Genomic DNA, 24,033 nt, shown 5'->3' on the forward strand with positions numbered 1-24,033 from the left:
TTGGGGTGGTAAAGTCCCAAATCTACAAAAGCTTGCTCTTCACATCTTATGTCAGCCTTGTAGCTCATCTAGTTGTGAGCGTAATTGGAGCTTGTTTGAATCTATTCACACAAAGAAGAGGAACAAGTTGGCACAAAAATGCCTAAATGACCTTGTCTTTCTGCATTATAACCTCAAGTTGCACATAAGAAAGGTAATGGCAGCAGCAACTAAGCCACTTGATCTAGATGACATAAATCCTTTTTACGATTGGATAGCACAGGAGCAGCCTTCACTATTCATTGAGGATGAAATAAATGAGTTGGAGAGGGAGGCTATGGAGGAGGGTGATTTTGCAGTGGGACTAGATGACATTCAGGAGGAGGATAGTGATAGCGAGCACAGTGATAGTGAGGATGAGGATGAGGATGATGAGGAGTCATTGCCAGGGCTAACACTAGCAACAACAAAAACGACTTCTACGGCTAGAGCTGCTAGACCCCCTCCCTCTCCCATAGTTTTTACTAGAACTAATGGGATGGGTAAGAGAAAGATGTAGACTAGTTTCAAATTGAACTTGACATTTGTATTTATTTATATTTTGACAAAGACAATTCGGTATTTACTATTTGTAGCTTGTTTCGGAGTTCAGAGTCTATGACTACATCGACATTCCACATGAGGATGTGATTTTGTTACTTATTGCATTTTATATCTCTAGATCAACTTGTTTGGTTTGTTTAGTCATTTACTGATTCATTACATGCATCTACTTATTGAATTTTGTGAAAAAAATGCATTTTTAATTAAATTAAAGTTATTTTTTAGGTTCCCGATATTTTCCCAAGAAGTTGCCGATTTCTCTCCGATATTTGCTGAGGGAAAAAAATTTGGCTTCGCCGAGAAGTGGCAGAGAGCGAGAAGTTGAACTATGGTTCTGATCCCTTGCCTCCGATCATATATATACACCTTGTAAGGTCACAGGATGGGTGGACATACCTATTCAGTGTGAAGAGGCACAATGAATTGTTATGTCAAAGAGCCCCAATTCTAATCAGGTGTTCATTATTTATCAAAATATAATTTTTCTTTAGCCCTGATCTTAATTAGGTGTTAGACACGATCAGTGCTAGATCGATTTAAGCAAAGTAGAAATGATTTGTTTAAGAAACTTGATCAGATTCCAGACTTAGCACAATATGGACAGTTTTGGTTAAATGCAAAGATGATTTTGATGATGGCAAGAATAATAATTCTGACACACACTACTATATCTTAACAAAAATAGCTATGATAACTCTTTCACTTATGAGGGAAATCATAGTGAACATCATGTAGAGAGAATCCATGATGTCATCAAGTTGAGAGATTTCATGATGGGAGTTGGATGTCATGTTGAAAGATTCCATGACAGCATCACGTTGAGAGAGTTCGTGATGTAAGTTGGCTGTGATCCTTGCAAGCCTATCATATTGAGGGATTCCATGGCAGCATCACATTGCGAGAGTCCGTGATCTAAGCTGGTTGTGATCCTTGCAAGCCTATCATGTTGAGTGATTCCATAATTTTTGAATATTAATAATTTACTTGTTCTTTTATTTCATATAGAGAGAGTCCATGACTGATAAATTTAGTAAATTTCTTATTTGCTAGAAGGGAAAGCCCTTGGACCACCCTCTACGAATAGGCATGGTGGAAGTCATATTTTATGTGCTTATAAAGTAAGTATGGTGAATTATGTTATGCTGAGATAGCATGTATTTTATATGAGAATCTATGTGATGAGAATTTATCATTAACATCTTTGATTGCAGCTATGTGTGACTGTCATACTAAAGATCTCTCTTGCTAAGAGGGAGTGTTGAAGATGGTAACTGCAATAGAGATCTTTATCTCTGATTTTATGAAATAGAAATATAACCGTTATGACTGCTATGGTCATCTTCAACTGAAAAAGACATTTGTAATATTTAAAATAATATTATATAAAGTGACATGCATCATGAGTTATGCGAAGAGGTAAGCGTATGGAATATGAAGAGTTGCATATTGGAATTTGAAGAGGCCTTCAGTTGTATAATGAAGAGTCTTTTTATTTATTTTTTATATTGTATCAAGTGAAAAGCAGTGTACAGTTGAACATTTTTTTTATCAATAAACTGGTATTTTTGTTGTGTGGCTGGGTTTTTGGCTTCAAGTAGAAGTGTTTTCCCAGGATAATCTCATGTGTCTCTTGTATTTATTTTTGTTCTTCCTTATTGCTGTTTATCTCTACTCCCAGGCAAATCTTAACAAAGCAATGCATATTTATTATTTTATGGTATGAGACAAAAAGGAATTGTACCTAAAGGAATCAGTAATAATGAAATTCTGCAGAAATAGATAGAAATCCGCCTTTGTGGCCATACCGACAATCATAACACATTTTTGTGACCACTAGAGTATAGGACTAAAAGGTTGTCATACATTAGACCATCTCAGTATCTGCAGCAGAAACTGTTTGATCATGATGCATAAACATATTCCTCAAAGGACCTGACTTTTAGATGCTTAATGTCAAAACATAAAATGGCTTTGTAAAGGAAAAACAAAAAGTCTTGGAGCTGGGAAGCCTCAAAGCAACTTACTTGACCAAAATGAAGAAAGCTCTGGCTATAAAGATCATATGTAACTCCTCCCAACGTTAAAATATGCAAATCATCAGGGCCAGGTGTTTGTTCTGGTACAAATGTAACCTGCAGTTTGGAGATGCACAAAATAAATATGACCGTGTTTAACAATTATGAGTAGCGTGAATAAATAATTTCAATTAGCACTGCTGGTTACAATTAATTTTCTAAATGAACTCAAAAGAACAAGCAGAAAATGGTGCTCTGCATGACATTGGAAATCTAAATATTTCACATATAAACTCGCAAAACCCATATTGATGCATAAGAAGATAGTTGAAATACCTAACAGCATCAATCATGAAATTAAAAAAGAATGGTACATGGGAATCTTGGCTTATAATTACAGGCTTCTGCCAACTTCATTTACTAATGACTAATGAGTTTTTGGATCATTAATAAGAAAACAACATTATGTTTCATCATGCAAAACTATGTTTGAATATTATATTGGTATTAGGTGATCAAAATGTACAGGTGTAGATATGCATGTCCATGGTGGACAAGCCTGCCTGCCTACTGCCAGAATTATTTAAATCTCTTAAGGTCCACAATTTTCAGTTATCACCAATAATTACTCTCTCTCTCTCTCTCTCTCTCTCTCTCTCTCTCTCTCTAGTTCAAATTAAATGTAAACTTGTTAAATTGTATTATTCATCAACAAAATAGAAAGATATATAGCTACAACTTGTTCAATAGTGTACTAGAATAAACATGCAAAACCCTTTCTTTGGTTTAGTCTTGATGATATACTTCCTCAGATGTAAGGCACACACAATGTTGTGTTTGAATCCCTCTATATGCCTGCCATGCAGTGACACCCATGTAAACATTTAGAGTGCAATCCTAACATAGATATAAATGTCGAACCAAATATTCAACAAGGGATATGAATAGATCACTAAATGCCATTTTATGTGTCCATACACTAGCTTCATGTAGCATTATATTCATCTGCAACTTGCCTAACTAATTCTTCCATCTTCACATGCATACTGCATTCTCTTGCATATAGATGTGTCTTTGAATGTCTACGTACATCAAAACTTGCATCTTCTATTATTACTATAATATAAAATGGCTTCTATCACCAATCTAAGACTCATATAGATTGTAGCGAAGCATATCTACCACCTTCAAGAGCATAAATTTAGAACCAGCTAAGTTGCACTAAGTAGACTTTTAAATTTTGTGAGACAATGTACATTTAGCCTAGTCTTTGGAATGACCACAAACGAAAATTGGCATTAATGAGAATAGAAAAACTGTGCATGTCGAATCTCAAACCAGGGTTACACAGGTTTTCCTGGTTATGCTTCTGACTTATTCATTTCAGGTATGTGGTGATTAGTCAATATACGTCCACTGGGTCATCCTCAAAAGAAATGTGACTTGTGCAGAGAAAATGACCTGGAGACATTAATGTCCCTGGTGTCTATTTGTTAGTGAAATAGGATCGATTGATCTATTCTGTAACTTGTAATAGCACTTGTGGATATTTTATGTGTTTTCCAAGTTACTATATGAAAGAATATATATGTGATATAAAGAGGCATGCCTCTTGAAGAGACATGTCTCTTTAATATATTAACTTATTAATATACCCTCAATATAATATAATGATTATATATATATATCACTCTTAATATAAGTTAATTATTCCATATATAATATTTGTCATATATTATATATATCATATATATAATATAATTTATCCGATAGAATTATAACATTAACACTCCCTCTTAATGAAGAAGGATAAAACACATAGATATTACGCCATAGGTAATATTTTAAAAATAATACATATAGGAAATCTTTGATCAGAAGATTTCTAGTATATGATATCATATAAGTATTGGCCTATTAGAATATCAATACATGATATTCACCAATTACTATTTGATATCATATTAGGTAACATGAGCATTGGCCTATCAAAATATCAATCAAATGATATTCACCAAGTACTCTGAGTAATGGCCTATCAAAACATCAACTAAATGATATTCATCATGTACTCAATGTGGTAATAGCCTATCAAAATATCAAGGCAAGATATTCACCGAGTACCTAAAATACATCTATACCAACAACTCGTAGATAGTTAAATTAATAACATCTAACGCCTAGTTGTTGATTTATAAGATAAAGCCTTTCATGATTTATTTCAACATTTACACAAAATGTATATCATGATACAAGTTATTGTAAGGTCATCACCTTTCAATAACTCCGAATACAAGTGATAATCATTTAAAAGTCATCACTTCTTCATGATGTACACAACGGACAGGCTCATACATGTATGACATCAAAAGTTCGCATGAAGTCGCCACGAATACTATCATGTGGTGTTGTCACAACATTCACCATAAAACATATCAGAGAATAAGGTTTCTACCTCTTATTTTGATATCAACTTTTCTGACCTCTTAGCATAGGGTTCTCTCCGATGAAGTGTCAGAATTCCTTTGAATCTGTTATCATCCTTCTAACCTCGTGGTAGCAAGTCATGTTATGCTTCCCTAGTTCAATGGGTATCCTGATATCATAAGGCCTTCTAGCCTACATACATGAGACTTTATCCCATGAATCATAGTCCTTTAGCTGTTATAGTTTTTGACTAGTGGAGAATCCATCAACAAGGTCTACTCCTTCTGAACCAAGATCATCAAAAGTTTGCTTGAAGCATTTATTTTATGCTCACTCTCTTTCTCCAAGGCTACCTCTAATGAACTGTTAGACTCCCTCTCATAATCATAATCATCAACGATATTTTCTTCAAGAGCCTCACATTATTCAACATAATCATCAGATGATTAATGAATCACAGCTTCTTTGGAGCTGCTATCATAAGATTGAGTTTGTACAGTATTGGTAGCATGCCTAATGTTCCAATCCTCTTTACAGCAAGGACATCCTCAGAGACAAAGGAAAAGATTAAGGCAAATGACTCTTTATATCTCACACATAGAAGTAAAAATAAGAGAGTGTAATATTGAAGGATGAGAAATACTTATCTGCACATGAAGGTCCATAGAAATTTGAGAATGAAACATCTCTTCTCTAAATATAGTTCAAGTGGGAATGGAACATTGTTTATTATTTCCTCCCACTATGTAAAATTCCCATTTGTATATTGTTCGAACAATTTAAGCATCACGTGAAATATGACAAACTTCTTACATTCATTCTCATAAGAGTTCACAGATGTGAGGCGCACCCACAATGATCAATACTTTAGAATCAATAATCAGCCATGTATTACTGAGTTCTTTTGCTTCAACTTTCAAATTATAGCTCATAATTTGAGCATGGTATTTTCGTGCATATAGTTGTGTCCCACAATTTTGTTTAATACCAAGTATTTCAAATGGCTTCATCATATAGGATATGATCCATGGAAGCTTACCTTTATTTTGATTTCTTGCTTGGTTTTAATGCTAAGCCTTGATCATGAACCTAAATAAGACTTCATTCAGAATACATGTTTGAACGATACTCTAGATTTTGTTTCTTAGGCTAATTCTTCAACCAACATTCTTTGACGCGTAATACCCATCGATAGTAGACACCCTCCTCTGCACAATAGATGATATCGATATTTTTCTCAAAAACACCTATACATCTTTCTCGATAATGTAGGAATGTCCCAACACGATAAATTGTCAACACGCCATAAATTTTCACACAGTTTCAACATCATCTTCCATATTCTAAGAGGAACAAAGAGAACTTTTGATACTATTCAAAGTCACGACCACTCGTCTATCTTGAACCAACACATCAAATCCTATGTCTCTTGTTACAGTTTCTATGACAGGTTCAAGCACTTGATGTCCTTCCTTAATAAATTAGTGTCTCTAGAACCTACTAAAATGGTCGATATATTTGTCCAAATGGCAAATATATTGATCCAATACCTTTTCAAAATCTATCACCAATTCCTTTCATTTATTTGTTATAGTCACTTCAGTAAATCATTCCAACAATCTTATCTTGAAACAATAATATTGTTGCATTCGAATAAGAAATCCTAACACTGGAGACATTGTCTTAGATCTTGTGTTGTAAAGATTCTCAATGCTTATCAACAACTAAACATGTTGGTCTCATTAATACCATCAATATCATTGAGTCATATAATCTTTGTTTTCTTTTCTTTTCTATTAAGTCTTTCATATTCTTCACTTCCACAGAATACAATGATAGCAGATCATTATTATTGTTATCCACATGCTGATTCCTTAAGTCGCCCATTTATATTGATTATAATGCCTTTGCTATGATGTATCCTTATGACTTGTTATGTTAACCTTCGTTTGTTGTAAATATAGAATTCTCATTCATTCTAAATGTCAAGAAGATAATAATTGTGGCAATTGTAGGAACAAGGTTTGTGACTCATTTCAAGACCATTCTCGTGCTTATTTTGGTGCATAACATCATTCCCATTTCATCACAAAGTAGTGATGATGTGGGCCGATGTGGATGCAGTTGCAATTATAGCGACAAAAGAGCATTTTCTAGAAAAGTCTTCACCCCACTGTTTATTAGTATCATTGTGGGGCTCTATGTACTTTTGCTGTATTTTGGCTTGCCTCTGTATGTCTGGCTTTGCGATATGGTCTGAAAAGCTATATTGATTACCTCAACTTCAACAATGAAAGTTTCGAGGACTACAATGAGATTGAAGGTTCTCTTCCTCACCACCTCTCTATGTTGAGATGGTATGATCACCACAAAGACTTGCATACGATCAGATCATCATTCTTCCTGAGCAATCTATGCTTCTATTTTGACATCCACAACGAAAGAAACCCAAGGACACCATTTACATCGATCTGGCTCGACACTCCAACTCAAGCTATGAAATCCATGTAAGGCACAAATAAATAAATGTCTAAACGTAAACCATTAACCAAAACATATCTAAGCTATTGATAAACTTCCACAAAGTCATCAATATTTGATTGTTTGTGCATGATCTAGACGAATTTAATTTCTTCTTTCTCAGACAAAAAATACAGTGCCACACCCCAACATAAGAAAATTTCCAATTTCTCCATAAACTTCATCGCAAACAAGGGATTAAGGGATGGATGGCATCCTCTACAAATACATTTTGTTCACCTATGCTAACTCTTTATTTTCATTAATCTTCAAGCCTCACAGGTAGGTAGGGAACCTGCTTTGATACCATGTTAGTGAAATAGGATCGAATGCCCTGTTCTGTAACTTGTAATAGCACTTGTGGATATTTTATGTGTTTTCCAAGTTACTATATGAATGAATATATATGTGATATAAATAGGCATGCCTCTTGAAGACACATTTCTCTTTAATATATTAAATTACATTAGTTATCGATATAACACAATTAATATACCCTCAATATAATATAATGATTATATATATATATATATATATATATATATATATATCACTCTTAATATAAGTTAATTATTCCATATATAATATTTGTCATATATTATATCTCTCATATATATAATATAATTTATCTAACAGAATTATAACATTAACACTATTACATATTTTTTAAACAAAGAAAGAAAGAACTGAATACATGTATTGAAAGGTAAGAGTCTATAACATAATGGTTCATTGTGAGCCTCTACTTTGGGAGGTCTTGGATTCGAGTTTACTCAAGCTTAATACATAATCAAGGCTCTGGCATTATACCTATCAAAAAAAAAAAAGTACCCATTGAATTTTATTATATTTCCCTTTTTTTTAAGCTGCTGTCCACATAAAAGAAGGGAGAATTCCTGTCACTAGTGTAGCCATCTTGATAGAGGTGGCGACTCTATGGGAAATTCCTGTCTTATGAATGATCAAACTCTTCATGTTGAAAAAAGGGAGAATTTAAGGCATTTATCAGTGAAGTATATGTGGGGAAGATCAGTCCACACAGGGGAGGAGTATTTAGAGTGGAGTCCCAAGAAGAGAAATCGAAGCAAGAAGAAACAGACCTCAGATATGTTCTTCACAGGATATAGAAGATTTGTTGATAGAGAGAAAGGGCCCTGAATTGAGAATGATGAACAAGCAAGTGAGAAAACTCCAAAAAGAGAAAGAAATCCATTCTTTAACATAAAAACACTTAATGATGAAAACCAGCCAGAGACTTATCATGTTGAAGATGAAGTGAGAGAAGAAGAAGATGAGGAGAATGAAGAAGACGCTCATAAACTGGATGTGGCCTTTCAAATACTATGTAGCATCTCACCCACAAAGGCAGCCAAGGCCTTAAGACGAGTTCCTAGTGAAATGTTGGAGAGGATTGGAATAAGAAGGGATGAGATCGTCACTCCAAAAAAGGCTGATGACAACAAGAACCAAGAGGTTGGTAAGTCATCAAAATATAACCCTCCTCATAAAAATAAAGAGTTCATTTCCAATAATTCGCATAAAAATCCTTTGTATGAAAGAAACAAAAGAGAAGAAACAAATGGTCATTGGAGGCAAGATCAAAACAGAAACTTTGTTTGCACATTTTTGTTTTCAGAGTTCTGATCATTTGAAATCTTTCAGAACAGAAACTTTGCTTGCAGATTTTTGTTTTCAGAGTTCTGATCTTTTAAAAGTTTAAACAAGAAAAATCAGGAAATCAGCTATTTTCTTAAAACAAATCTACAAACATTTAATTAAAAAATACAGAATGCAAAATTGACCAGAAAATTGGGAGAATTTTCATAATCCTAAACGAATCATGATAGAAAGTGAAATATCATTATGAAAATATCATATAAAAGGTTACTCAATTGCCATGGATAAATAAAACAAAAGCACTGCATAAAATTGAGAATTGTGCTAAGACAAGAGATTAACAAAACCTGAAATGATGCCCCACCAAGTTCAATTACTCCAGTCGTCTTATGTGGGTTTCCTCCTAGAGTACCAAGTGCATAATTTGCAGCAACCCATGCAAATATTCCTTCATCTGCACCTGTATTATTCATAAGAAATAATAGTGCTCTTCAGCCAGCACAATACTCAAAGGTGGATAAAGAATTCATAACACAGCCAACAATTAATAATACAATGTAAATTGTCAAATTATAAATCTTAACACAAACAAAATTAGATTATATCATAGCAGAATTACTTAGAAATCAGAATTGACTTGGCAAACCAAAAAACTGGAACTCGACTACTAGTTGAATATGTTGTCATTGATGTCAAAGGTCGATGATCAAGGTCCTGTAGATTTCAGAGGATTACTCAGTAAGAGAGAATTGGAATGAGTTGCCTTGTTGTCTGCTTAAGCTGCTTGGTTGTGGTTGAGCTACTTGGTTGCTTGGTTGTCTAGTTCAGTTGATTGGTTTTCCAGTTGAGCTACTTGGTTGTGTGCTTAAGCTGCTTGGTTGTAGTTGAGCTACTTGGTTACTTGGTTGAGCTGCTTGGTTGTAGTTGAGCTACTTGGTTACTTGGTTGAGCTGCTTGGTTGTCTAGTTGAGTTGATTGGTTTTCCAGTTGAGCTACTTTGTTATCTAGCTGAGCTACTTGGTTGTGTGCTTAAGCTGGCTGCTTGTCTGCTTCTGTAATACCCCTCTAATCCTGACAAGTATTAGTGGAGCTTGGAGATAGTATAAGTATACTTGGGCTATTTTGGGAGATAAAGTTATTTATTATACCCTTGATTTCATATCTTGACAAATACAAGCATAAATAAAACTGCAAGAACCTTCACAATGCTACCTACCTACCAGGAAACCTCCTAAAGGCAGTTGAATCAACTAGATTCCTATGATATAATATGTTTATAAATACCTCTATCCTTAACACACATCCTTGTAAAACTATTTAGAGCTTTCTTATGATGCTTTGCATCAGGCATATGTTCATGTTTTACATTTAAGGTGTTTCCCTAATAGTACTCTTAGGAGATAAATATATTGTACCATAAATCATGCTAGATATGTTGCTTAGAATTCTTATTCGGTATCATGCTTTCAAATACCTTGGTTGAACATATTGTTTATGGATACTACTAATTTATAATTATGATTTGGTTTTAAGCTAACACAGCTAACCCTTTGTGCTTTATATACATATATGTGTGCGTTCACTCTGTTTGGCATGTCTTCTGGATGAGGGCAGGTAGTCATAGTCACTTCTTTGGGAGATCTACATGATGTCACACTCCTCCTTCCTTGCATGTCATTGTTTGTATATAGATATATGTATTGTATCTCGTCGATTGGTGATGCAGGTCTGTACAGGTACCAAGCATCGACTCCACCTGGCTACATAGGTTTGAACGTGCCTCAAAATCCTCGAACCAATTGTTGTTGAAAAGGAGATGGAACCACGATCAATATAGGCACCCAGGGCTTAGAATTCCTAATTAGAGAGTCAGCTACCAATTGGGGATCTTTTGGGGATTTTACATCTAATTTGGTATTGCGACATTTGATTTTCTATACTGGTGGTTTTATGCATACTTTATTTGTGATTTATGTGATATTGATTTCGTGATGATGTTGTATAGGTTAATTAGGTATATTTATCCGAGTATACATGGATGCACACATATATGCCTGAATAAATATACATTCACAATTCAATATATGTGTGACATTAGTTTAGTTACACTACTTAGTGACTCTTAGTTTAATTGAATAATTTTGTAAATAGATAAAATAAAATAAATAGACACAAGTTAATTGAATAAAAGAAATAAGAGCAATAAAAATAACAATGGAGATTTATGCTAAAACATTCTTGAGATTCAAACCTAGACTTTCCACCTTCTAAACCCACCACCTACCACCTCACCTAATGTGTTCTTCTAGAACCATAGTAAAGGAAATAGGTTATAACTTGTAATTAGGGGATAATTTGGTAAATGAGAATTAGTAAAAGGCCATGAGAGTTGAACCCTTGACCTTATGAATGATAGGGAAGTGTCTTGACCATTGTGCTATAGGATTTCTTTGAGTAGAAAATTCTTGATAGCCTAGAAAACCTATTAACTAGTTAGAACCTAAAATAAAAATATTAAAAAATTAAATACAGTTTGACTTAATTAATCAAACCATAGTAGGAAATTGTTGCCAACGAATGCAACCAATTGGAAACAACAATTTGCTCCTATAAAAAGGGAGCTTTCCCGAGAAACCAAAACATGAGAAATATTTGGAACAAAAACCATAGGTGAAGGTTGGAAAATTTTAGAATTGGTATTAAATTCAAAGGATGATCATACCAAATTGCTCAACGATAGCTTAGAGGAACTCACGGGAAGACAAGGAGGAAGAAAAAGATGGGGGGTCTTGGTAGACATTCCACCGCGTCTGCAAGCTCCCTCAACCTTCACGAAAACCAAGTAGGAAACTTCAGTCCTTCTCTCTATTTCCTGGATAAAAGGCCTCTTAATTATGAAGAAACAATAATGCGAAGACTAGATCATAAAATTCTATTCATGTATGCATTTACTTCCTATAACTTGAAATGTATTTTGTATAATGATATCCTATCGCTCCTAGAAGGCCTTAGGGTATTTTGCACTATGTTTGTAAAGGCGAATATGATGAAGTGAACTCCCATGGGTAAGGACCACTTGCCAGATCCAATCTGGAAATTCAATTCCTCACATTCCTTATATATTTTGTATTCCCTAGAACAAATGCGCAGTTTTGTGCATTCCCAATCTACTTGTCACCTTGAACAAAAGAGCAGCCTTAGAAAAAAAAAGTGCTGCTTTATGAAACAAAAGCACAACAATAAGGAATAGTTGCACAATTTTATAAAATTGAACAAAAGCGCAGCTATATTGCATGGATGTGCAGGTATACTGCATAAAAGCGCAGCAATAATGCATGAATGCCCAAGAATATCAAATAAAAGCACAAGAGTAATAGATGGAAGTGCAACAATAGTGAAACTTAACCAATTTGACCTCCAGAGAATGTTTTCAGCGTCAAAGTATAAAATAAAATGAACATTTAAGTATAAGTAGCATTATACTTTAAAAAGTTACATTTTATGTTATACATCCTGCACCTTTTGAGATAGGTTTCAGCCTCATAGAAGTTAATATAAATATTTATTTATTTTGAGGCTTTTAAGAAATCTTTGACTTGGCCAGATTTCAGAAATCAACAATCAGCTTGTCCTTTTTATATTTTGTGACTTTGTATCTGCATCTAAGGCATTTTACTTTCTGGGAATGTGATTTTCATTCTATTAAGGCTTGCAAAGTGTTTGATATGTGTTTGTTAAATTTTATTGCCCATGTAATGAATTAGGGTTTAGTGGATTGACCTAGGGGTATGGGACCCTAGAAATGTTCCCTAAACCAGTTTTCCCTCCTGACAGATTGAAGCAGACTTCAAATGAACTTGTTTTGGTCAATAGAGACTTATTTTGTGGTTCAATGGAAAACCAAGTTGTTTATATCTTTATGATTTTGTGATGTTGTCTCATGTGAAAATGTTGCGATGTATGAGTTAGGGTTTGGACTAGGGGTTTAGGACCCTAGGTTGTTGTGTTCTAAAACTCTTTATGGCTTTTGATTTCTTTTTGGTGAATAGGGTAGAGACCCTAGGTGAGTGGCTCACCATAGGTGTTGGGGCTCAAAAGCGGGCGCTAGAGGATCATATGTGCTAAAGATCAGGGCCCTATGTAGGTTGGCTCTACATGTGAGTTTTTTGAAATCAAGTGGAAACATTAATAAAATTAATGGGTTATGGGGGTTTGAGAATTCACATTAATCAAGATAATTGCATATTGTGCACGTTGGAGTACTCGGGGAGAAGACATTCTATGCAGCAAGATGGTCTTTGGTTCTAGGGGTTGATCTCAACATTATAGAAATGTACTATAGCACGTCGTAAATGCCCTCGAAGTACTCGCAATAAGGACATTCTGTGTTGCGGGATGATCCTTAGCTCAGGAGGCTGATCCCAACATATAGGAATGTATGATGACACTCACCTATATGTGGTCAAACCTCTCACATATGCTTTTGCCTTTGGTCATCCACTTCTTTTTTTGTCTTCATTTGGCATTATGCTTTCATATGGATTTATATTATCCTTGTATTTTGATCTTGGGATATAAGCCTTAGATTTCCCTAGAACCTATGTGGATCATGGTCCTATCTCCTAGCTCGGGGGAGTGGACCATTTATGGCTCCACATGGTTGGGTGGTAAAATATTTTCGAGGCATTGTTCGAGGTCATATGGATGGCTTATGTGGATCCCTGTTGAGTAGTTGTTAAAAAATATTTTTTAAAGCCTATATGCTAAATTTTCTTGGATGAAATCAATGTAATATTGAAATGTAAACTCTTGAAGAAAGTACAATTTCATATGTATATGTATTGTAGTCGGAATAAAGTAACTATTGTGCTTAGTACTTGTTATAGTTAGTTAGGAGGGATAGTTAGAAGGTGAGGGAATGTGTCGGTTGGTTTCCAACCAACCGACCCTTCAATAAGTACTTGGAACGTTGTCAATGTACTCATGTTGATTTTTGGTATTAATAAAGATATCATTTCCTCGCCTACTGGTAGTGTGATATGAATGGTATGTTCTGTGTTTTACTTCATACTTATCTCAATTGGACCATTTTGTATGGTTAGCATATTATATCTCTGTGAATTTGAGTGATATTTCCACTCTACATTTTTGGCGCCATTGCCTAAGTCCAAACCTGGAGGTCGGCAGGATGGAGTAATGGGAATACCCTTTGTACCGCTCATCCAAGTGACAAATAGTGATGGGGAAGAGGAGGAAATAACCAAGGAAGATCAGTTGACACGTGATCTGGTAATGCCCTGGGAAGTTGCGGTCGATTAGTACATACAAAGGGAAGCCTGTGAGAGAACGGTCCTTGAAGGTACGATACATGAAAAACTTTCGGTGCCACCAGCAGTGTACGATCTCCTGGGAGAGATTTTTTCGCATGTTAGCATGAAATTTGTTACAAGTGGAAGAGGAAAGAGCTGAGACACAAAGGGAACGGAGGAGACAACAAGTACTACAACAATTTATGAAAAGGAGGACCAGGGAGTGCGAAGAATGTGAAGATTCCAAAAAAGGAAACAAACAATAAAACGATTCATGCCCCTGATTCCAAACATATATCCCAGGCAGGTACAAGGAGAAGAAATTGAGGAAGAAGTCGCTTTGAGGGTACTATGTCTCAAGCACTAGTAGGAGAGATGTTGTAACTGGAAGGGAGGACAAGGGGATTCCACGAGAATCCAAGAAGGGTTGATCAAGCATACAATCGAAGGTATAGAAAATTTGGTCATCTCAAAGACACCAACAAGGAAGTTGGGATACAAAAATCCAGAGACACCAACAAGGAGAGACCTTAGACAAGAGCAAAGTCAAGAAGGGGATACTTTCAGTAGTTCCTCCTCGAGAACGAACTCCTAGTCAAGAGGGAGTGTTCCATCGGGAGAGAGTACTCTATAGGGAGGAACTGTTCCATCGAGTGGAGGTGTTCCAACGAGAGGTGTTCACATAATGGCAACAGAGAAACAAAAATTACCAAGGTTCACAAGAGACGGCTCGAAGGACCCCGCTCGCCACTATAAAACATGTATAACCATATGACAAGCAAATGGGCAAAATGACACAGCGAAATGTTTAAAAACCTTTCTAGCCATATTAAGGGGTATTGCAATTGATTGGTATACGAATTTGGAGGTAGCAAAGAAAAACACATGGAATAAAATCCTCATAGCTTTCGAAGAAGAATTCAAACTTCTAAGAGATGATGATGAAATAGTAACAGAGATTTATAACACAAGCCAAGGGAAGAGTGAATCCGTCAAAGCTTACAACAGAAGAATGAAAGAGCGGATAGAGAAACTAGATAATAAGCCGGCAGATGGACTAAAGGAACAATGGTTCATCAAAGGATTAACACCGTCTCTCAAGAAAAAGATGAAGATAGTCCCACCATCGACCTTTGGAGATGCATGTACCTGTGCCATGGACATAGAAAGCGAGAGTAAAACTTCCAAGGCAAGAAGGCATGGAAGTGCAAGTGAAAGCTCAGAGAAGAGCGAAGAAGAATCCAAAACCATTCAAGCCCTGAGAAAAGACCTGAGGCGTTTGATGAAGTGGCAAGGAGTAAAGAAGAAAAGAAAGAAGGGAGAGAACTTTGGTGTACTGAGTGTGAAAAAGGCCTTACAAAATGAGCATGCCCGAAGAAAGCATTTTGTGAGATTTGTCAGGTACTGGGGCACGCAATTAAAGATTGCCCTTATAATTTGAAAACAAGGAGCGCTCAAGTATTCCTAACCCAAGGGGGGCAATCTACACCTCCCTCCACTTTGCCGAAGAACACAAATACAGAAGCCTCACCAGGAGGATATAGAAATAACAAGAGAGGAAGTAACAATAATAGCAACAACAATAGCAATAACAACACACCGCAGCAGCCACTCCAGTATGATTCCAAGGGGAGGTCGATGATTCAATGTAGGAGATGTAAAGAATGGGGATATTTTGCACGAGATTGTCAAAGCAAAGGAAGACAAAATGGAGGGATGCTCTACAAATGGTGTGGACCAGGCAATCATGAGGATGTAGATTGCCTGAGACAAAAGGGGGTAAATATGCTAGAGATTGAAGATCTAGAAGGCGAGATTCTTGCAGTCACCAGGATGCAAGCCTAAAAATTAACCTATCCAGATGCTACTATGGAGACCTAAAGATTTCAGGAAATAAAGAAACACATTCAAGATAGTATGAGAGAGGAAGGAAAGACAAAGCCAGAAAAGCCTACTTCAAATAGGGGTGTAACGAATATTGGGCAACAAGTACTCGAAACTACTATCCCAATGAAAATAGGTGATTTATTAAAAACATTACCCCAACTGTAGGTAGCACTAACACAGAGGGCAAACCCAAATGGGATAACCTCAAAGAAAGAGGAGGGAGAAGTACAGACAAAAGACAATACCCTATTCACCATAGGGATAGGGAGAACACCAGAGGTAGTAGAGATGGAGATACAAGGGTGCAAACTTTCAAATACTATTGTGGATGGAAGTTCCAACATAAATGTCTTATCAGAAGAAACATGGAAGGAAATAAGGAAACCTACACTCTAGCCACCAGCATTTCGACTAGTGGGAGCAGACCAACATGGAATCAAGAGTATGGAATCAAGAGTATAGGAACACTGATGGGACAAAAAGTCATAAATGGACGCAACAAATTTTTCTCGATTTTGTGGTTATCACCCTAGAGAAGAAAGGATACAATGCTCTATTAGGAAGGGGAAGGTTGGTTGCAGCAAAAGCTACTTATAACTAGAAATGGAACACTCTATCTATTGAGTCCGAAGGAAGAAAGCATATCATATACCTCAAGAACCAGTCAGTAAGTCAGGACTTGGCATCAAACTCGAAAGAAGAAGACTATGGGGGGATGGAACCAGATGAAGAAGAGTACTTAGATTAGGGGAATGCTCAGAAGATGACACAATTTCCCTTAATGGATTATTTCACTAGCAGATGGGAGCCTGAAGTTTTCCATGCAGAATGTAATATGCTAGAAGTACAAGAATCTGAGCCGGAGGAACAATACCCAAAAGGGTACACAGAGTATAAGGAAGGGATGGCAACTCTCAACAAGACACATGCACATAATTTTGAGAAAAGGGTGGAATACGAAGAGGCCACGCTCCAGGCGATAAACCTCAGAGAAGGAAATCAACCTAAGGAAATATAGATAGGAGATGATTGGAACTCAATATTGAAAGCAGCAACCTTTAGAACTTCTTGGAGTATAAGGACGTCTTTGCTTGGACGTACAAAAACTTGAAAGGAGTACCCCCGGAGGTAAGCATCCATCGGATTCCATTGGTACCCGAAGCAAGACCAATACGAAAAAGACCTTATAGAATGACTAAAAACTATGTAGAAAGGGTAGGGGAAGAAACCACAAAGATGTTAGAAGCAGGGATAATATTTAAAGTGCAAACAAGTGAATGGGCATCTCCCATAGTCATATCACTTAAGGATGGTGCTCAAATTCGGATATGTGCTGATTTCAGATGTTTGAATGCAGTGACAATAAAAGACCCATTCCCCATTTCCATTTACTAATAGCATTCTGGAGGAGGTAGCTGAACATAAGATGTATTCTTTCATGGACAGATTTTCAAGGTACAATCAGATTAGCATTGCGGAGGAAGATAAGCTAAAAACAACATTTGTGGTTAAGTACGGGGTATATGTCTATAATAGGATGCCCTTTGGGCTATGCAATGCACTAGCCACGTTCCAAAGAATTATACTGCATATCTTTGACGATATGTCAATGGGGAATTTCAAAGCCTTCTTGGATGACTAGTCGGTTTACAATAGGCAAGAGCAACACCTCAGAATCCTTGGAGAATGCATGGAGAAATGTCGAAGAGCAAGACTAGCCCTCAATCCGAAAAAATGCAAGTTTATGGTTTCACATGGCAGGCTTCTTGGGCATACTGTGTGCAAAGAAGGATTGAAGACAGATCCTAATAAAAACAAAGTGATCTTGGAAATGGAAGTTCCCTCTAACGTAATAGGTATCAAATCATTTCTAGGCCATGTAGGATACTATAGAAGGTTTATAAAAGGATTTGCCGAAATGTCAATGCTACTGGAGAAATTAACCAAGAAAGGAGAGCAGTTTGGGTGGAAGGAAGAGCAAGAAGCCCCTATTCAAGAAGCCTTCCAAGAATTGAAGAAAAGATTAGTAGAGGCCCCTATTCTCATATACCCCTACTTGGACAAAGACTTTTGTGTCCATGTAGATGCCTCCAATTATGCAATTGGTGCTACTTTGGCACAAACAAGAAAGGAAGGGCTTGACCATCCTGTATATTTTGCAAGCAGGCTCCTATCCAAAATTGAGCGTAACTATAGTACTACAGAGAGGGAAGCATTAGGTATGGTGTATGCGGTGCAAAAATTCAGACATTACCTATTAGCTACACCCTTTACATTTTTTGTTGACCACCAAGCACTAATGTACTTAGTGAACAAGCCAGTGATCCAAGGGCGCGAAAGTAGGTGGCTAATTCTACTATAAGAATTTACATTCAAAGTCGTAGTCCGTCCAAGAAGAAATGATGTAATTATTGATCAATTGTCCAGAATCAAGTTAGAAGAAGCATTTGGTAATGGGGTGTGCAAAGACTTTCCAAATGTGCACCTGTTTCGGATTGCCGTGTTACCTCAATGGTACGAAAAAATTGGATAGTACTTATCAACAGAAACCTTCCCAAAAGAAATGCCTAGAGTGGAGAGGAGAAAAATTGCCTTAAAAAGCAGCACATTCCAACTAATTGAAGGATTATTGTACAAAATGGGACCGTACGAGATATTGCATATATGTGTGATGAAGGAAGAAATTCCAGGTGTTCTCAAAGAATCCCATGAAGGTCTGGCGAGAGGTCACATGGGACCAAATACTACAACGAGGAAGGTACTCTTGGCAGGACTATGGTGGTCGAAATTGTATGCAAATGCGAGGGAATGGATATTGAGTTGTGACACTTGTCAGAGAGCAGGCAAACCACTCAAAAGAGACTTCATGCCACTATTTCCATCCCAACCACAAGAATTATTTGAACGGTGGGGACTAGACTTTGTAGGACCCTTACTGGTAAGCAAAAGTCATCGGTGTAAGTACATAGTAGTGGCAACAGAATACTTAACCAAATGGGCTGAATTACAGGCTCTTCCAGACAACACTACTCTCAGCACCACTAGATTTTTGTATGAGTAAATAGTCACGAGATTCGGGATTCCACTCCAACTGACAATTGATAGAGGAGTACATTTTGTGAATTATAATTTTTCATTCCTTCTTGAGTCCTTATTATCCAAGGGCAAATGGCCAAGTAAAGGCCACTAACAAAGTAATAGTGTCAATCCTATATAAAACTTGTGGTATAGAAGGGCAACACTCGGAAGAACGAATTCCTATGGTAGTTTGGGCATATAGAACTATGTACAAGGCCACCACCAGACACACTCCCTCTTATCTATGTATGGACAAGATGTGGTGGTGCCAATGGAACATATATTACCAAGTTTACAGGTGGCAATTCAAAACAAATTGAGTGATGAGGAGAGCCTCAAGGAAAGACTATGTACTTTACTCAAACTGGACGAAAGGAGGACATCTGCTCAATGGAGTACAACGGTGGCCCAGCAAAGGCGAAAATTTTGGCATTATAAGCATTTGAGAAAAATGAATTTTAAACAAGGACAACTGGTACTAAGGTATAATGGGAAAAATGAAATAAAGCCAAGAAAATTTAAAGTCCGATGGCTAGAACCATTTAGAATATCAGAGATAAAGGAGAATGGAGCAATAAATTTATCTACTTTATATAATAAACCTATCAGAGACTTAGTAAATGGGTCTAAGTTAAAAGCATATGAGGAGAGAAATAAATTAGCACGCACCTATTTTATAAGTACAGAAAAAGAACAAGTTCGCAAAACAAAAAGTAAGATTAATGAAAGAGGAAAACTTAAACCGAGTCAATATAAAGAGAGCAAGTTACAAACCATACTTACCATAGCAGTGGAGGATGCACCAACTGTACATCCTGTACGAGAAAAGGAAGGAACAATCGTACAGACATCAGTACCACAGGAGGGAAGCATAGGAGGAAGGCATACGAAAGGGTTAGCCGTACGAAGGGAGTGCAGATATCCGTAAGATAACTACACATACAGCAAGTGTCTGTACAATAGTGGCAGGTATTCGTACGGCAGCGGAGGACATTCGTACAACAGCAACAAGCATTGACATCCGTACTGAAAACAATAGCATGTGGGATTTCCATCTAGCAAGTGATAGTGGGAGTTTGGAAGGCATTTGTATGTAAGGCAAAATCCGTACAAGAGGAAGAGGTAACATCTGTACCTAAGGCAACATCCATACGAGAGGAAGAGGTAAAGTTCGTATGTGAGGAATTCGTACAATGGCAGAAGGCATTACAAGCAGTCGTACCTATCAATTCTAAGACAAAAGAAAGGCCCTACTAACGATTAGTCTGTACCACATTTTCACCCATGAAAGTTTGTTGCAAGCAGTCACATCACAAGAACGATTGGTACAATTTGTACAAGTGGCGTATACAAACAGTTAAAGAGATCTAGGAACTGACACATCAACACACAATGGTGAAATTAAGCATATGAAATCGAGCAGAGGAAACATTATTGACTCCAAAAAGAAGAAACTTGGGGCATTGAAACCAACGGAGGTAAGGAATATGACCAAAAGCAAAGGGAAAGTGGCACAAAAAATCACAGTCACGACTGAGAATATTACATTTGAAAGTGTGATGGGAAGCAAGTGCAGGACTCGGTGGGAAAAAGCAAAGGCGAATCATCCTCTAAAGAAGGCATTATGCACAGCAAAGATAGATAAAATCATTTTCATGCCGATTTTTGAATTGAAAGAGTTTGAACCTATACTATGGAATTTAATCACAAGGTATGAGAAATCATGTCATAAATCTATTGTACAATATTTCCACCAACAGGTGACAGTTTCTTATTCAGCAAAAGAAATAAGTAGGATTTTTCGAATCCCCCATAGAGGGCAGGAACTAGAAAAAACCCCGATGACAGTAGAAGACAAGAAGTGGTTAAAACTAATGTGCCGAAAAGATCTTACAAGTTTGGAATGGGACAGAATTTTGAAGAACAGTAGGGGTCTCAAGAAAATATTCATTGTAAATGATGAATGGTGATGTATTGTAGATTTGGTAAGAAGCAAGCTCACAATGGGCAACCGCACTCCTGACATTGCCCTTTGGATATTGCTTGTCGTGGAGGGTCTTTACAAAGGACAAGCATATAACTGGGCTCAATTTCTTTCTGATAGGCTTCGAGAATTCATGGGGCTGAAACACAAAGCCTTCTACATGCCTCATCATGCCATAGCCTTATTTTTAGAAGTGGTACACACTCAGGTGAGCAATGAGCGCCGAGGAACACTGGTATCGGCTAATAGAGTGGAGCCCTACAAGCCGGCTGTGACATACTGGCTCCATATGGATACCATGGGTGTAGGTTCTCACAATGGCGGCAAACCAAAGAAAAAGAAACCCAAACAAACAGTGGTGATCAAAGAAGAGGAAGAGGATGACACAAGTTTAGAAGAAGAGGGCAGCGATACCGATTCATCTTCATCTGACTCACAGGAGGCAGAGGTCCACCTAAGTCATCTACAGGGGACTCCACAGACGGTTAGTTTTTACCACTTACGGAGGGGCCACTTCCAACAAGAGTATCAAAACCTCTTGAGCCTTACCAAAACTCGCCTTGTGATCCCGACAGAAGTGATGCAACAGATAATTCCAATCCAAATCAGGCAAGAGTCAAGGAAGGAACAGGTGGAAGGCAACAAATTCCAACATGGGGGGCTTCCAGAGCATCACTCCCAAAGATGGCACCACTTATCTTTCTGAAACAGCACTCCTGTACTATAGTCATAGATTTGAGGTGCAAAACAAAGTGTGCCCATAAAGTAGCAAACACCTCTAGGGCCAGAAGTAGTACATCTAGTTGCTCTCGTAGTACAGCTAGTAGGAGCAACGGATCAACAGCAAAAGGAAATCCACACTCAAGAAAGTATGACACCTGGGGCTATGGCAGACACGGTCCTAGAGGAGGCTGACAAGTTACTTGAGGAAGAAGGCATGGTGTCTTCCCCTCTCCAAGGAATTGCAGAGGAACGAGTAGAGATACAAAGCGAGCATGGGGAACCTCCAAACACAGCTTCTTTTGCCACCAAGGCAGAAGTGTTTTTCTCTGAGTTGCATGCCATGGAGCATTCTACCAAGGAGCTCATGCAGTAGGCTAAGTCTCAAAATTTGGAAGCTATCCTAACAGCAACAGAAGCATTGGTTGCATTTATGTGGACTGATTGCCATGCAGATTGGGAACTCTTAGCACAGGGTTCATATTCAAAGGAAGACATGGCCACTATGTGGACAAGCAGTTCTATCATTTCCCCTAGGCCGGAGCAATTGCCCCCTCTCATGGATGCAATTGCTGCTATGAAAGTTGCCTTTTGGGGAACTTTCCTGGAACTTCAACAGAAAAAAAGCCTAGCCAAGGCATGGGGACTAGAAAGGCAGAAACTTCAAGGCAACTGGGAAGCGGAAAAAGTTACCATGCAGGAAGCTTGGAAAATAGAGAAAGCTGAATTGGATAGCAAGCTTGCCATAGCAGAAACCAAAAAGATGGACGCTTTAAGGGTGTTGCAAGGTGTGCGGACAAAATAAAAAACAGCTAAACGGGACTTGCAACGATTACGGGGAGCGCCAAGCACAAGGATGTCTTCCCATACTTCTTCTTGAAGTCAAAGTTTGTTTTTGTTGTTTTCATCTTCCGCAGTCGTCTAGAAGACAACTTCTCTTTTTTTGGGGGGATAGATGTAGTCGGAATAAAGTAACTATTGTGTTTAGTACTTGTTATAGTTAGTTGGGTGAGATAGATAGAGGGTGAGGGAATATATCGGTTGGTTGGAACCGACCCTTCTATAAGTACTTGTAAGTTGGAACGTTGTCAATGTACTCATGTTGATTTTTGGTATTAATAAAGAAATCATTTCTTCGCCTACTGGTATTGTGGTATGAATGGTATGTTCTGTGTTTTACTTAATATGTATCTCAATTGGACTATTCTATATGGTTAGCATATTATATCTCTGTGAATTTGAGTGATATTTCATGAATTGAAAAGCTATGTAAAAGGGTAAAGTGTATCTCTAGGAGAAATGAAGGCATTATGTGAACATGTTGTATTATTTCAAATGATGAATGAAGTTATGATGATGGTATTATATATTTTCTTGTATTTAGACGATGATAATGATAATATGTATGATGAATAAAAGAACCCCATACTCTTCATAATGTTATCAGATGAATGATCAAGTAATTAGTGAAGAGAATATGCTTTGGTAAACATGTATAGTTAATGGTTTAAGTCTAATTAATGTATATGTTAAAACCGATGCTAAATCAATATTGAAAAATACATAATATAAGTACACAGGTTTGAAACTAAACTAGTGGCATTAGATCCCCAAAAAGCAGAACATCTATTGATTTCGATGTCTCTTTTTGTGGATTGGATCTGCATTAAGTATTCATAGAAGAAACACATCCCATGAAAGGACATGTCTGTTCATGACATGTCTCGTGAATGTGCCTTTTCATATCAAATTAGACACTCGATCTCTAATTGGGATTTATTACTTTACAAATACAAATGCTTATTAAGTTCAAACTTTTTTGATCTTGCACAAATAAATAAATATCCAATCTAAAAATGATCACTGATAATAATGCTCGATCGAGATCCTATAT

At 37.0% G+C, this 24,033-nt stretch overlaps 1 protein-coding gene across 1 annotated transcript in view; it reads right to left on the reverse strand.

The window, feature by feature from the left end:
• Positions 1 to 24,033, reverse strand: part of LOC149535593 (GDA1/CD39 nucleoside phosphatase family protein) — a 125,888-nt gene that overhangs the window by 70,905 nt on the left and 30,950 nt on the right. The window contains exons 3-4 of the mRNA XM_089807252.1: positions 9,509 to 9,621; positions 2,607 to 2,714 (exon numbers count right to left, since the gene is read on the reverse strand). Coding sequence (XP_089663378.1) covers positions 2,607 to 2,714; positions 9,509 to 9,621 — 221 coding nt within the window. The remainder of the gene's footprint in view (positions 1 to 2,606; positions 2,715 to 9,508; positions 9,622 to 24,033) is intronic.

This window comes from Cupressus sempervirens, chromosome 10 (genome assembly GCF_028749045.1).
Source record: "Cupressus sempervirens isolate cs-2001-9-10 chromosome 10, ASM2874904v1, whole genome shotgun sequence".
Classification (NCBI taxonomy): domain Eukaryota; kingdom Viridiplantae; phylum Streptophyta; class Pinopsida; order Cupressales; family Cupressaceae; genus Cupressus; species Cupressus sempervirens.